Genomic DNA, 16,772 nt, shown 5'->3' on the forward strand with positions numbered 1-16,772 from the left:
GACTTCTTTTGAACTATGCTCAGCAGCACAGCTAGTTATGTTGGAAAATAAACAGGTGTCCCCACTTCCTTTCAGGTAGATTGCAACCATTCAGAAGAACTGGGGTCTGAATAATTAGGCCTCTAGTTAGGCTGGGTTGCTTAGATTTAAGCTAGTATGATCCCATAATCATTTTAAACAGGGGTGTATTTTTAAATCTGGGCTGTTGTTGATCAGGCAGCTCAAGGCTCTTCCCTTGGTTAGCAATTGCTATGGTAGAACTGCTGCCTCCATATCTCCAGCTGAGAGAAAGTTATGGAATGTGGCTTATTTCCCTGACTGGGATAGCAAAGGCACCAGACTCTCTGCATCTCCCATAGGCTACAAGACAAATGAAAAGAAACAGAGAGGCATGGCAAAATAAATAAATAAAAAGCATTGGAAACCACTGCCATTAAGGTCAGCTCTCAGTGGTATTATGGCCTTGATTTGTGCAGTTCCCATTCTAACCCCAAACACACCGGATTAGCACAAAGCATACTATGCTATTCATGTAGCCCAAATCTTCTGATGCTGCAGAAACCACTTGGGTGCTGTGTTGACAGACCCAGGCCATTCCAAGAGCAGTCTTGGCACAAGGTTGTTGTACACCATAAGTTTCCCATTTAAACTTGAAAATTTCTCACCTCTCCTCTTTAAGGAGAGGCAGATAAACATCACAGTCATGGCCTATTCACTCAGGACTTTGCCCCTAGTTGGGCACTGGGGATCCAGTATAATCAACTGGCATTGCAGGATCTCCTGAAGCTGGTGTCCATGATAGGCTGTGTTTTGGGGATGCAGGTGACAAACTCACAAGGGAAAAGGCAGCTCATGACAACTAATGGAAGTGTTCTAATGTAGGGAACTATGCCCTAAAGCAAATACCTATGTTTGTTGGTTAAAGGTGCTAGTCCATGGTAAAAGGTGATTAATAGTGGGCAGTAAATTGTAAGCAAAGACAGTGTGTGGAATCTAGTTTAGATTTAAGTGTATTGAAGCCTTTGCCTTTTGCTGCATTCAGTGTTGTATATCATGTCTGTGGCAGGTTCTTTGTGGGTGTTGCTTGCAGAGTATATACGCAGTCAAAGCTGCTACCTCAAAAAATAAAAAAGATAATTATATGTTTGAGGTCTGCCTCAACTTTCAAGTAGCAGTATTGCTAAATGGCTAAACGCAAACCCTTAAAAATGCAAGTTATAGAATGGGTTTTGCTAAGTCCATGGCTGGTGGTGCCATGGGTCAAAATGTAATTTACCAGCATTTACGGATTGTAAGGAATGTCACATGTGTTGAAAGCATTGTAGGTTGTGAGGGTTGTTGTAGCATGTTGTCATACATTTGTGTGGGGTTTATATTAGTGGACTGCTACAGCATGTTGGCTGTTGAGAATCTTGTAGGCTCCCAAGAAGATGAGGAAAACACTAATTGAAGTGGGCTGATTTGTGTCACACAGTAGCTGTAGAAGGAAGTGGGGTTTTTAGGCCATTGGGATTGTAGGCACTGCCAGTTATGCTGTGTGAGCATGATTTAAAGCATGACAAAGAGCATTCTGTTAAATATTCTGTAATGGTGGACCTTTAAGTCTGGGCCAAGAATGTTCTTAGTGGGCATATGCCAATTCTTCCTGCCTAGAAAATACTCTGGTTTGATGGTTGAACAGCTAAAAAGCCCGGCAGAAACCAACATTGTCGTTGTTTCTGAATTGTATTTTAAAATAAAACAAACACCACATGCCATCTTAGTTTTCAAAGAAACTGAAACTCCACTTTGGAATTGGGCCTCAGGTAGAGATCCCCAGGGGTCATGTAGTTACTCAAACTAGCAAGAAGGAGCTTAGGACGGAGATTGAGAACCTGTGCACCATCAGTTATTTTGCTCTCATCACCCTTGCTCACTGGCCAAGCTGGCTAAGACTGATGAGAGCTGGAATCCAACATTTGGAGAGCCACAGATTCCCTATCCCTGCCTTGGCTTACATGATCTGCCGAGGGGAGGAAATCTATGCCCTGTGTTTCCTCTTTTCTTGTTTCTGAAGGAACACATAGTGCTCCTTTCTTGAGGTGAGAAGCATGTTTCCTTTTCCTAAAGTGGCACATGAGCTGCAGTGCAAGCTAAGCAATTTTAAGTCTGGACGTAATGATCCTGGCATTCAAAGAGAACAGGGTGGGCTTGGGGAATGTATATTGTTTTACTTTAAAATATGGTAAATCCAGCCCTGCTGCTTTTGAGGGCCCTCCTGCTTCTTTCTGCTGAATGAAACCCTGGACTTTGGTCCCAAAGTCCTGTCATTATGGAACTATTGTATGTGAGTTAAGTGCTGATATTGTATATGATCAGGAGCTTGGTATCCATGTTAGCCCGCAAAACCAGGATATTGACAAATGGCAAATCCACACTCATGGGTAGTCAGATGCAAAGGAAGAATAGGGGCTTTTTCAAATAGGACATCAACAAATCTGTTTCAGTTTCTCATTTTCCCACATCAGCTTATAATTTCTTTTTTAAATAACTCCTTGTGAAAACTCACCAGCATATGATGTCCAAAGGATCTCTAATATATTTGAGTACATTTTGTGTAATATACACATTTTTGCAAAGCAATTTGCCCTAATATAATGCATTTTGGGATATGTTATTTTCTTGAATTTTTATATATGCATATTAATGGACATTTTACCGTGATATAGTGCATTTTTTGTACACATTACATGGCTTGAGGAATGCATTTGAGGAAGTGCAACTTTTGAAGGACAGCTGTGTTTCGGTTCTCATGTGGCTTTGGAAAGTGTGAATTAGGTAGAATCGCCTTGTTATGTAAAATAAGTACAGGTAACTCACAGCTTATGTGTGTTTAACATGTGTGACATGGTTGAAGGCCACCTGGTTGAAATCAAACAAATTAAATGCATGGGAGGCAGAGAGCTTAAATGTTCTTTTTGCACAGTGTTTTCCTGATGCGGAAAGGGCTTTTAAGCTCTCAGACTTGCTTACCAAGCTCATGGGGTGGGGAACGTACAATTGTGTGGGGGCGGTTCCAAGGGGGTGGTTTGTGTATATGCATTTTTGCATATATGTGCCATTCCTGGAATGTATCCCCACGCGAGATGTGAGTGCATTGTACTTTCTTTCCCTTCCCTACTTTTAACCTTTAACTCTTGTATAGAACAGGTAATTTGTGGTGGGGCAGTTTTTCAGTCAGAAGCGTGGAGAGAGCAGCACATATCCAAATCCCATCTTCTACCCAATTCTTACAAGGCAGAGAAGCCCACTCATTCATCCAACTGGTCTTATCTACCCCTTGGTGCTCTTCCTTCATCTCGTCTGCAGTGTCCCAAGACAGAATACGGACAATACTGTTAGTAGGCCATATTAAGAAACTTAAGTTGTTTAATCTGATCGCTTCCTACAGTGCTAAGATGTGTAGTTTCTCGATTCTTTTGTTTGTATTGATAGTATTGCAGCATTGCTTTTAAATTTTATGAACCATCACCCAAGCTAATTTACACATTAGGCCAACCAATTTACTTATCAGAAAGTAAAACCTTAAGTCTTGTGACTGTGCCCCTAGCATTAGAGGAATTGCAATCACCTATTGCACTTGGCAGAATATTTGTGTTGCTTTTGAAGTATATGTAATTTATTTTCCAGTGTGCCAATAAGAGACAGAAACTAATATGGTGAGAGGCAATTATTCCTGAAAAGGACAATTGCTCTGTAGCATGTGGTGGATCCTTCAATCTCACACTTTCATTATTAGTTCTCCCCGCCACCCCATCCCACTTTCTGAATAACATTGGGGACCCAGAACCCTGTTCATTAGCGTTGCAACTTCCCACTGCAAATACTGTAACAAGAGATTTCCTCTCTGCTGCCTACTCCCTGGAATTTTGCTCATCGCTTTCCTAGCTCTTCACACAGAAGGACTGCAGCTTGGTCACTGGGGTGTGGGTGGGTGTTTGTCTCTGTTGAAGCAAATGAAAGGGGCACAATGAGCAATGAGGGGTTTTTTCTAAAGGGAACAGAACTAATAATGACTGGTTACAATGTGCTGTCTTCACTGAAGTCTTTTCCATTTCTGCTTTGGGGGAAAAGAATAAATTTGTATCTGAAGTGCTGTGTTGCTTCATTTTTTTGTTTTGGAGGAATTTTGCCTTTCTTGAGAAGAGCATAAGGTTCTTTTTTATGTTCCTTTTTGCATGTGGCCTGAAAAAAAATGCTTTAAAAAGATTTCCCCCCCCCCCCAAAAAAAATTTAGGACCTATATCCACACTTCCATTTGTCCTGTGTTTTCTTCCACTTGCTGCACTGCATATTAATACCGCCAAAAGTTTTGTCACCATTTCAACATTTCCCTCAATGCCTTAGCTACATTAGAAGGTACAATGGAAAAGTTAAAATGGCAGTTTTTAAGCTATATCTAGGAGATGCCATTCAGGGACATGGGTGGCGCTGTGGTCTAAACCATAGAGCCTAGGGCTTGCCGATTGGAAGGTCGGCGGTTCGAATCCCTGTGACAGAGTGAGCTCCCGTTGCTCGGTCCCAGCTCCTGCCCACCTAGCAGTTCGAAAGCACGTCAAAGTCCAACAGGAAGGTAAACAGTGTTTCCGTGCGCTGCTCTGGTTTCACCAGAAGTGGCTTAGTCATGCTAGCCACATGACCCGGAAAAACTGTCTTGTGGACAAACGCCGGCTCCCTCAGCCAGTAAAGCGAGATGACTGTCGCAACCCCAGAGTCGTTCACGACTGGACTTAACAGTCAGGGGTTCCTTTATTCCTTTACCTTTTAGGAGATGCCATATACTGTACAATACTTACGGGATGAGGGTAAGCAGATGACACTGAGCAGCAGTGTCCTGCAGCTCCTTAACCTTGCAGTCAGGTCTTCATGCATTTTTAAATACCCTCTGACCATATCTTCTCTGACCAAATGCAAAACCTGTTTGCCAGGGCAACAGCAAGAATAATCAACACCACCATGAGCACCAGTCCCTTTCTCAAAACACCTTCAGCTTTATTTCTATTCATTGGAAGCCTCATTAATTAGTTCTCTAGGCACTGTACAGCTATAGCACAATACAATTTTAAAAATAAATCTGCAAAGAATCTTTGGGGCAGGGGAATGGAAATCATAACCCATCTCTAGCTTCCATCTGAAATTTTAGACTTTGCCTGTGGTTGCAAGGAGGAGGTTTATTTTCTGCGTACATGTGCAGTAGCTGGATGAGGATGGCAAGATGACCCTGTATAGTACTTTTTTTGCAGACAATTCTTCAATTAAGGAAGGAAACTGAAAAGAATACCAGCAGACCCAAGAAGGGGCAAGCATGCTTGTTTTCCTAGGTGTAGATGCAATGGCAGCTCCCTCCTTGAGCCTTTGATTACTGCACCAGACCCTGAGTTGCCTGTTCTCAACAAGATGAGCTAGCCACGTCAAAGATTATTAGCTAGCACACTTTCACTCTGACTCTGCTCCCCAATATCATCACAGACCAGAGCTTTCCAAACTTTTTATGTTGGTGACACACTTTTTTTTACAGAAACGCATCATTTTGTGACACAGTAATTCAGTTTTACTAGCAAACTGGAGGTTAAACTACCCCCTTTCCAGCCCTGGGGGGAGCACACTGCAGCCAACAAACTAACATGTCGTGACACACAGTTTGGAAAGCTCTGCCATAGGCCTTAGCAACTGATTCTACAACCCACTATTTTTCATACCTGCCTCCTCACTGGGTTTCCTCTTTCATCAGGTTGCGTTGTCTCAGGGTAGAAATGTTCAGCTCACCCATTGCTCCAGATCCAGTCAACTCCAGCACTTCGCTTTTGTCTCCTCTGCAGTGGGTGGCCAATGAAATATCTTCTGTATCTCCATCCTCCTTTCTTGACACCTCACCATGGCCCCATAGAGATTCTTGCCCCACAATCATTTCTGCTTCCCTGCCTGTTTTCACTTCTGGCTCTTCCCCCCTAACTTGCAGATCTGCTTGCTCTGTTTCAGAATCCTCCCCTCTCGTTCCCATCTCCAGATCATCAGCTTTGAAGCTTATTTCTGCCTTGAACCATTCTTGGTCTACCTCATCTCCTTGTGCATCTTTGCACAGCCTAGATCTGTCACCAAATTCAGTTCCTTCCTCTCTACATCCAGCTACCTCTCTGTGGCCACCCCCCTCTTCGCTGGCATGCTCTGATTCAAGGCTTATCACTTCCTTGGCCCTAACATCTAATGTTATTTTCACATAATCAGTTGCTACTTTTTTTAAGTCTTCTGGGTCGGCCTCTCCCTCACAATGCTCTGGGCCTGCTTCACAGCAACATGTCTCCTCTTCTGGAATGAAATTATCATTATCTTCTCTTCTTTTCTCTCCCAATTTTGTTTCTCCTTTAAGTTCCTCCTCCACTCCAGTAGAATTCTCCTTTCTTGGCCCACCACAGTTTTCCCAGTCAGAACTGACCTTTTCCCTCGCTTCTGTTGCCACACTTGCTTCTGTCTTTGATCCTTCCGGAAGGATTTGGAAGTCACCTTTTTCACTACTTTCCTGAGGGCTCTCCACTATAATCCCATCCTTGGGATCCTCTGCTCCAAAGCCCTTATCACCCTGTACCCTTGACAATTTAAGAGTTTGGGCTTCTTGTTTCCCACAACTTGCCTCATATCCTTCCGTCTCTCTTGTGAAGTTCTCTGCTCCAGTGCCCACTCCAGTCTCACAAGGTCTTTTAATGAACCCTTCCCCTACGCTGCTGTTCACATGGTTTCCTGCAACTCCCCCTAATTCCTTCCCAGGGCTCCCAGGGACGGCTCTTCTTTCTGCATCCTTTTCTTCCAGCACTGGAAAATCCACTTTTCTGTTTTGATCCCAAGCCCCAGAATTAATCTCTTCCACTTTCCCCCTCTGTTCTTCAAGCTTCCACTGCCCAAATTCTAACCGTTTCTTGCTTCCAGATGTTTCACACCCTGTCAGGTCATCTCCAGAATGACTCTCCATCATTCCTTTATCTTTATTTTCCATTTCCTCTTCCCTCACTTTCTGAGGGGTGATGTCCTCTTTGTCCATTTCGCCTGTCTTCATTAGGAGTCCTTCCTCTTTCTCTGCTAACTTCCCTTGCTCTGTTTCTTCAGTCTTTGCACCCATCCATCTCCCTTCTTCTCTTCCTCTCTCAGGGTTCAGGGTTTCTTGATTCTTTTCCTCTGTTTGTGGGCCGAGGCTAGAATCCAACAGCTTTTCTGTCTCCTCCATTGCTCTCCCCTCAGTTTCTCCTTTAGGAGGAGGCTGCTGGAAGAGATCTTTGTACTTCTTGCGGTCTTCCACGTGCTTCTTCCTCATCCTCTCCCCCAAGAGCTTCAATTCTTTCCTCACAGCAGCAGTCAGCGATGGATCCAGGTGGGCCACCCTCAAAAAGTCTGTTCGGGCCTCCTTTTCATTCCAGACAGCAGCGTGGGCTTTAGCCCGTTTGAAATAAGCCTTGACATTTTCTAGCAAAAGAACAAAGTCAGTTGGTTTGCTAGCTCTCATAAACAAATCTTATAAATTATAGAGTTATATGTTAAAAGCCACCGCTCTCAGTATTCTGCATTCCTGGACCATGTAAGGATAGGGTGTTTCTTATGTTGTCATCTGAGTGGACCACATGAGACTGAAGTCAGCCCACTCGGGTCACACAATGACTGTGTACACCACATTCATTTAAAGCGCAGTTCCTCCCACCAAAGAAAACTGGGAATTGTTGCTCACCCCTTACAGATGTTATAAGAAAAACTGCTCCCTTTCCCGTATGGGGTATTCCGGAGCCCGTATAGAGCCCTATCAGTAGGAGAAAATAGCAGAGTATATTGAGAAGTAAAGCGGCTAGTAAGCCTGATCTTTATTCACGGAACTGTTGCAACTCACCACGCGCAAGAGGGAGGAGAACCCTGAACAATAGTGAGCAAGGCCTTATGTAGACTTTTAAAATTGCCCACCCTGTAGCCCAAGGCCACCACCCCTAAACACCATAAATACATCACAGAAGGAGCCAGGAGGCAGTCTACAGCAGAAATCCTGCCTGACCGAATACCTTATAATGGTCACTGATTGTATTACCTGGGCAGCCTGGCCATTCTTTTGTGATGGTTAATACTTTAGTTCCTGAGTCCAAGTCACAGACTCACCCTATTCATACACAAATGCACCCTTAAGATAGGATTTGCAAGCAAAAAGACAATGGGAAGGGCTTTTTCTCCCTTTGCCTCCCTTACTGCAGAGGAATATCTGAAGTCATTGGGAGAGTGAAAATGGCTTCAGGATTGCTATTTCAGACACATGGTTCATATATTTAGATATGTGTGCATTTATGAAAGCAGGTTATCCTTCATGGAGAGCCCATGTTGCCGTGGGGGCTAACAGGACACGCTCCCTTTCTGTTGGGTGGGGTTGACTAGATGACCAGGGCTACAACTGGTGGATTATTGTTGTGGGGTAGATTTGGATGTTGCAATTTGGGGACAGCCCACTGGTTTTATATTCCTTGCTCACAGCCTGGGCTTTCTCTTTGCTGCGAGCTTCGGATCACCCACCCACCCTCCTCTTTAATTAGGCTGTTGCGTTTGACCTTGCTGTGCCTGTCATGGGGTTGGCTGATTGGCTGGTGCCACTTGGTTTTCGCCTACTGCATAGCAAATAGTCACAACTTGTAAGGTTGGCGGTTAGGCATTGATTCATAAATTGGTTGGTGGAGGGATCATGATTGGTTGTGCCAGTCCCTCCAATGCTGTTGGTTGGTGGAGGGGCCAGAATTGGTTGTTGGTTGTGCCGGCTCCTCCAATGCTGCTGCTGCAAGGGTGAATTCCGTTAAAGGAATCCAGGGGCTCGACATGCTTTAGCCCGTACCCCGACAAGAGGCTAGGGCCACGCAAGAGCCCCTGGGGGCATTTGGTGGAGAGGCGAAGGGCCAGCCTTCCAGCTCCATTCTCTCCCCAAAATGCTTTCCCTGCACTGACTTCAGGAAGCGGGGAAGTCAGTTAGTTCTGTCTTAGAGATAGATAGATGTGTGTATGTGTATGTATGGAACCAATACCTAAGCAACCACTCACATTTTTGTATTTAAATAAAGTTGTGACCAAAATGCCAAAAACCTTAATTTTAATTTCTGTGTGCTGTGTGAGTTATTGGGGGGTGTCCTGGGGACCTCGGCATGCAATATTCTATATTTGAGACCTTTTAAAATTCTTATAACACAGAGCTAAAATTAACAACATCCTTAACAAGAATTATTTGCAGGGGTGTGTGCTTTAAATGTATGGTGTGTATACAGGATAAATCTCTCTCTCAGAGGTACCAGTAGCTTTGTGTAAAATTGCCAGAGGACGATGGGTGAATAAAACCAAAGTCAACTGTTGACGTTTCCTCCTCAGTTATTCCCTGAGACACAATGGGGTAGGATCACACATAATGCTGAACCGGGGCTAAAGAACTTGTGATGCTGCAAATGCTGCTGGCCACAACTCCCATCTTCCCTGGCCATTAAACATGCTGATTGGAGTTGGAATCCAGCACTGGGCTCACATGCTCCCACTTTCCTCCTCCTGCACATTGGGAGGAGGACTTCAGCTGAGTTTACATTCAGTTTCAAAGAATCCGGCTGTATTTGGCCCCCAGGCCTGAGCTCCCCCACTCCTGCTAGGGAGCCTTGTTGCTGTGCTGATCATGTGACACTTGTGATCGTGGGAAGGAAGAGATGGACTCCTGGAGGGAGGAGACATGCCCACCAAAGGCATGTTGCCCAACAGCACCCCAAAACCTGGAACCAGTGCTGAACCTTGTGGTTTCACAATTACGATGCATGAATAATTTGGTAAGTAGTGTAGAACACTGTGTTCTCAAAATCCCAACTTTAATTAATACTAATAGTAGTAATAATGATAAATCTAGACCTTAAGGCTGCAAAAGCAGGCTATTGATACAGACAGTGACTATTTTGCACAGGGGTTCTGTTCCCGGCCCCTGCACACACTGGCAGGGCGAGCATAAGTGCACCCCACTCCGCCCTCATTCCACGCCCTTCTGCCTTCTTCTAGGTCCAAAAGGACCTGTGGGTCAGTGATTGCATGTCAACTGGATGTGTCTAAACTGGTATCAAATGTTTGCTTTGCTCTTTTTGGAAGCATAAATAACGTAAAGGAACAAAGCGTGTGAGCTCAGAGTCACCCAGTCTTAACAAACCGCCCAAGTAATTGCATTGGTCATTGATGTCTTCATGGGTGGCCAATAAAATTGTATGTGATGTGAGATGTGTAGTCTCAGGACAACGGGACAACGGGAGGAATGCTGGAGCACATCTCTATGATCATGCAGTGTAGGGTCCTGGCACATGCAGAAAAGGATAGAGGAGGGTTCTGCAAGTAGCAAGCTGGAGGTACCACTCACCGTTGTTCTTCTGCAGGAGGTCGGTTGTGTGCTCCAGCACCTCATAATACTCCCCCAACTCCAGCTGGCACTGGCAGTAGTTCAGCACAAGAGGTGTAATGAGATTCTCCAGCTTCATCCAGTCTTCATCCCATGGCTTCTCCTGTAGAAAAAGCCAACAAAGAACAAGATGGTGGGTTTGGAGAAGAGTTGTAGCTTAGTGGTAAAGGCACCTGCTTTGCAGGTTTCGCATGTGGGTCCCAGGTTCCATCACCACCATCTCCAGGTAAGGTTTGGAATAGTCCACTAAGAGACAGAGACTCCCTGCATTGAAGCCAGTGTTCAGGGTGGGACACGGCAGAATATACCAGAGACATGGAAGCCAACAAACTCGTTTATGGCAAAAGAGAGCACCTAGCTAATTAACAAAATGATTTATTTGCATCCACCTCTTTCTCACAGAGAGCTCAGAATAGCTTAAAAATTGGATCCCCAGGTGATCTAGACACCGGCCAGGTGAAATACAGCTTAGCTTTAGGGGTGGCAAGACATCAGACATGGTAAGTCCTTCATGGGGAATGAGTGGTCCAAGAACATAGTCCAACACCGGACATTCATAAACCTTCATTATATATTGTAGGGATGGAAGAACCTCTGGCCCTCCAGGGGATGTTGCACTACAAATTCCACCACCATCTTGCACCACAGGGCTATTCTGACATGGGCTGATGGGAGTTGGAGACCAACAACTTCTGCCGCCTTCGTGCCCCAGCTCTCACCAAATTCAGTGGGAGCTGGGGTGGTCCTCAAAGTGTTAACACTCAGCTCCTCTATCCAGCGGCAGGGAAGGTGAGCAGCGCTGTGTGCTACAAAGCTTCCCTCTCTCCGGCAGTGGTGGAAGTAGTAGATCAAGTAGAGCACTGCCTCCTGCACTTTCGCTGCCTCAGACGGGCTCTTCCCCTTGCTTCATGGCTCTGATTATGCGTATTTATACCACTTTTTGATTTTTAAATAAAAAAATCATAGGAACAATTCATATGAGAAAGAAGTGCAAAACAGTTTTTAGAGAAGAATAATGCAAATAAAAAAATATCTAAATAAACCCAAATATTTGAATGGCGGCAAGATCTTGAAAGCCATGTGAAACAATCAACAGAGCTAAAATTTTGTTTAAAAGGCCTGGGATATTTTGTTGTTGTTGCTGCTGCTGCTGCAATGGTCTTTACCTGGTGCCAAGAAGATGACAAAAAACACACCAAGCAGACCTCTCTGGAGAGAGCATTGAATAATTGAAGGGGACATCACTGAGAAGACCCTGTCCTGGCCAACTACCCCACTTGCCTTAGCTTGTAACAACAGAAAGTCCTACTCTATAGGCAGTCAAATATGGAGACAGGCAGCCTGTTTAGAGCCAGCATATTTTAAATCAATTACTTTTTTTATTTTATCTCCACCCAACTCTTACCTTGGCCTGGATATTGCGCAAGCAGATGACAGCTTCCTGGTATTTCTCTGCCGCTTCCTTGAATTTCCTGGAAAGGACCAGTCGGTTGCCCTCCGTGTGCAGCTTCGGCACAGCCAGCAGCTTCTCCTCGTTGTTCATGGCCCACGTATCCCGCTTGTAGGAAGAGGGATCCTCTACCTAGATAGGAGAGGAAACCACAGTTATTGCAGGGGAACCCCCACTTACACAGGGGTTCCGTACCAGGGCATGTGCTTTCCCCCGTTCTGCCCCTATCTGCTTTTGGTGCTGAAAACTGGGGAACTGCTAGCTAGGCTTTGGAAAGGAGGTGAGAGGACTCTAGGATCCTGCCAGAGCTTCACACCTCCTCCCCAAAAGCCCGGTGCCTTGCTTACCCAGCTTTGAGACAGCACCCCCATTGGCTCAGCTCCCAGTGCATGTTCACAGCTCTAATATCTGCCTGTGGACCTCCTAGTACAAAGATTTCTGAGGGAGCTGCAGCAGAGAAGGTCCTCTTACTAAGTCGCCACCCATTTCACAGCAGACGGTGGAAGCACCTGGACAAGGGTTTCTGAAACTGTATGCTGTGCATAGGCAGGCTGACAATAGCAAAACAGCACATCAGGGATGAGGTAAGTTGAACCCTTTTCTCTGACACTTTGAAAGCCAGTTTTCAAAGTGCAAGGACCTTGGGGTGGGGGAAGAGGGTTATTCGGGCAGAGATGCTTCTTCCCTCCAACTGCGGTGGTAGAATCCACAAAAAGCTTTTGCATCTGACACAGCTGGACACAAACTGGTACTCATTGGCACGGACTGCCGTGTCAGTGGCATGTAGTTGCCAGAATGCTGGATTAGGCCTGGGGAGCAGTGGGCTGGGAAATATCTACATTGGCTCCCAGTACGTTTCCGAGCACAATTCAAAGTGTTGGTGCTGACCTTTAAAGCCCTAAATGGCCTCGGTCCAGTATACCTGAAGGAGCATCTCCACCCCCATCATTCTGCCTGGACACTGAGGTCCAGCACCGAGGGCCTTCTGGCAGTTCCCTCACTACGAGAAGCCAAGTTGCAGGGAACTAGGCAGAGGGCCTTCTCGGTGGTGGCGCCTGCCCTGTGGAACGCCCTCCCAACAGATGTCAAAAAGGAAAACAACTACCAGACTTTTAGGAGACATCTGAAGGCAGCCCTGTTCAGGGAGGCTTTTAATGTTTAATAGATTATTGTGTTTTATTTTTCTGTTGGAAGCCGCCCAGAGTGGCTGGGGAGACCCGGCCAGATGGGCGGGGTATAAATAATAAATTATTATTATTATTATTATTATTATTATTATTATTATTATTATTATGTTATACCCCGCCCATCTGGCTGAGCCTCCCAGCCACTCTGGGCGGCTCCCAATCTAATATTAAAACAATACAGCATCAAATCCCCATGCAGCCATGATGTTCACAGAACGTCCTTGGCCAGCTGCTGCCTCCCGGGCTACTTCACAGGGGTTGTGAGGATAAAATGGAGGGAGGGTGTGATAAACCAATTGACACCCTTTGGAGGACAGGGGAATACAAAGTATTTATGACTTTGAAGTTGATCTCATCTGTTGAGGAGATGGTGGCAACCGCGCGTTACACAACGGATCTGTAGTTTCCTTCTGATCCTCCCACTCACTTTGAACAGCTCCATAATGAAAATAAGGGGCTGTGGCGTCTGCTGTAGTTCATCCAGGTCTGCGTGGCCTGTGGTGTGGTAATCGAACATGTTGCCCATCCCACAGCGATGCTTCTGGCCCTCCAGAGGGTCCTTGCCCTCGGCAATTTTCCTCATGCCCTTGGAGACTAAGGCGTACATTCCTGTGTGCTGAAATTGCGAAGGAGGTAACCATAAGACTGGTGCAGAGAGCATACAGGGCCTTGCATGGGGAATGTGATGTGCTACAATCAGATGCCCAAGAGGGAAGGTGGTATTTTTTCCTTAGTGTACGATCTGCATTATCTTAGCATAAAAAGGCACAGCATAGCCCATCCTACTCCCAAGCGTCAGGCTAGGCTGCTAGATCATTGGCATTCTCTTAGGACACTTCAAGACTATCACTATTTTGGGACAGGATCAAGTCACTGGCAAATTCAGGTTGTGCAACTATAATGGATTGGGGAGTGGGGGAGAGAGGTCTTGCACAACAAGGCCACTTCCTCCCCAAAAGAACAGACTTTTTGGGTTCAGGAAAGTGAGGGTAAGATGCACAGGGAAGTGCTGGATAACACTTGCTTTGATGCAGCAGCATCTAACCTCCCCACAAACAAGTCAGAACAAATGTTCATTAGACAATGTTGGCTATTTAATCTCCCTGGAAACAAATCAGGATGGATGTTCAGTAAACAGGTGGCCTGGAAATAGCCCTTAGTCAACTCACAATAAGAAACGGAAATTTGCCCAAGGCCTGAAGGCGAGAGGCAAGTTAATAGGTATTTGAATCCACACACACACACACACCCGAGTCCAAAACCCTTTGCAATTTTCCATCCCTGCTTTACTCTAGAATCTATTGCAAGAGGCACTTGATAAAAGGAAGATTGATTGATGAGGCATGTAGCTCAGTGGTAGAGTTCCTGCATTACATGCTGAGGGTAGGGTTCGGTTTCAAATTAAGATAATAAAGTAGCTGGTGATGGAGAAGACCATTTTGTTCCCTGGAGATATGTAGACCATATTGGGTTAGATGAACCAATAATTTGGCACGGTATAAGGGAGCTTCCTATGTTCCAGAGCAGGCATCCCCAAACTGTGGCCCTCCAGATGTTTTGGCCTACAACTCCCACGATCCCTAGCTAACAGGACCAGTGGTCGGGGAAGATGGGAATTGTAGCCCAAAACATCTGGAGGGCCAAAGTTTGGGGATGCCTGTTCCAGAGACTTTGAAAAGGTGGAGTCTGGGGAACTATTTTAGTGAATCTGGATAGCTGGGTCAAATGATGGGAGGTTGTGAGCATATTTTACGATAGCCACTGTGGTGTTCTCCAGATGTTGGACTACAACTCCCATTTTCCTTGGTCACTGGCCATGCTAGCTGGGGAATATGGGGGTTGGAGTTCAACAGCATCTGAAGGGTATCAGATGCTTGATAGTCAATTGCAAATAACTTTCTGCTAATTAGGGTAGGCATGAACTTGACAATTTCATGCATTCAGGGTATGCCTGACACAATTGTACACTCACAATAGCATCACACCAGAACTCTGCCACCTCGCCGATCCGCATGGAAGTTAGAAGGGTCTCCCACACCTCAATTTTGAACATCTTCCCCACAATAATCTCCATGGGGATGCCAGGGCCCCGGCTGTCATCTATAACCGTTCTCTCAAAGTTGTCTTTTAGCGTTTGGAAGTGGAATGTGATCTGGATCAAAGACAAACTAAAGTTAATACAGTAATGGTTAGGGCTCTAGTCAGCTCAAATCTAAACCCCTGGAAGTTCAGAACCACCTTTGCTTTGCCTTCCACAATGTTCTGGGGCAATTATTTATTGCCTCCCTCCATTGAATGGGAGCCTGCTTAGTTTCCTCTTCCGATGTGGGAATTATTGTCCTTTAACTAATAGCAAATGAGCGTCATAATTCTGAAAGCACATAACTGAAAGGTAGGACAGAAACTTAAATATGTAGGGCTGCTAGTCCTACCAAGAATAGGCCATTTAATTTCAATGGGACTACTCTGAATAGGGCTAGAACCTGACACAGCGCTTAGCCTCCAAGGCTCTATACGTGTTAGACATATTATGCAACTGAAAGGATTCACTGTCTTATTACTATGTGCTTTACCTCTGTAACAGAAAAACAGCTAAAGCCACTAGTCAGAAGAGACAGAAGGCAGAGGAATCAAGAGGTGTGTTCCAGGTCAACCCTTCTGCTGCCCATCTTTTTACCTAATTACCCAAGAATCAATTACCTGAATCAGATCAAAGGCCCACCTAGTCCAGCACCCATTTCCAACAGTGGCCAGCAACATGCATCCAGGAAGCCCATAAGCAGAACATGAAAGCAATTGCTCTTCCATGCTGCCGATCCCAGCCACTCAAATTCAGGCTATACTGCCTCCAAACATGGAGGTTCAATTTAGACATAATTGCCAATAACTGCTGGAGAGCTCTAGCTCAGGGGCAGAGGGCATGCTTGCATGCAAAAGGTCCCTATTTAAGTACCCAGCACCTCTAGCTGGGATTGAAAGTCTCCTGTCCAAAACCTTGGGAGAGCCATTGCAACTCAGTATATCAACAACCATGAGCTAGATGAGACGAGTTTGCATGGTGTAAGACATCTTCCTATGATCCTATTTACACATTTCTAATGGTTTCTATGCTTGCAGCCATTTACCTTGCTCCCATCTTTGAAATCTGGCAACGGACCGTGGCCGCCATGTAAAATCTTTTTCTTGACTCCTTCCACGTTAAGCAGATACGTTTCCTCCATGGCAGAGCTGCTAGCGGCTTTTCCGGAGAACTTTTTGTTTTACAATGCCTTGCTGGAACAGACCCACTTCAATTCACCTTCTACTCCCAATCTATTTTGATCGTACTAATGTCCAACCAACTCTAGAGAATTGAGCAGAAATTCTTCTCTGCCCGCAGACCCCTTTTGAAGGCGGAGATATTGTCCCGGTCCTTGTCACCTTATCCAATGTGCTGGGGAAACAGCAGGCTGAAGCTGCCTTCCTGATCCCCTCCTTGCCAGGCCAGGTTAATCCAGGATTTGCCTTCTTAGTAGGTATGAAATTAGATTAGGCTAGTTTAGTAAACAGAGAAATCCCCCAGCATCCTTCTAGAAGATGCTAGCAATTTCCTAGGGCTAGTTGAGAGGGTGTGAACGCCCCTCCGTAGAAAAATGCTTCCTCTACAAAAGAATGCTGGGCCATAAACCTCCCTCGA

The 16,772-nt window shown here is 45.4% G+C and overlaps 1 protein-coding gene across 1 annotated transcript; it reads right to left on the minus strand.

The window, feature by feature from the left end:
• Positions 1-3,470: 3,470 nt before the first annotated feature.
• On the minus strand, positions 3,471-16,446 carry LOC118089167 (uncharacterized). Its single transcript, XM_035123585.3, has 6 exons — positions 16,222-16,446; positions 15,069-15,248; positions 13,524-13,712; positions 11,865-12,041; positions 10,421-10,562; positions 3,471-7,491 (listed from the first exon to the last, which is right to left on the minus strand). The coding sequence occupies exons 1-6, from the start codon at positions 16,315-16,317 to the stop codon at positions 5,747-5,749; spliced, it is 2,529 nt and encodes an 842-aa protein (XP_034979476.3). The 5' UTR covers positions 16,318-16,446; the 3' UTR covers positions 3,471-5,746.
• Between the last annotated feature and the right edge of the window lie 326 nt (positions 16,447-16,772).

Source organism: Zootoca vivipara, chromosome Z2 (assembly GCF_965207765.1).
Source record: "Zootoca vivipara chromosome Z2, rZooViv2.hap1.1, whole genome shotgun sequence".
NCBI classification, from domain to species: domain Eukaryota; kingdom Metazoa; phylum Chordata; class Lepidosauria; order Squamata; family Lacertidae; genus Zootoca; species Zootoca vivipara.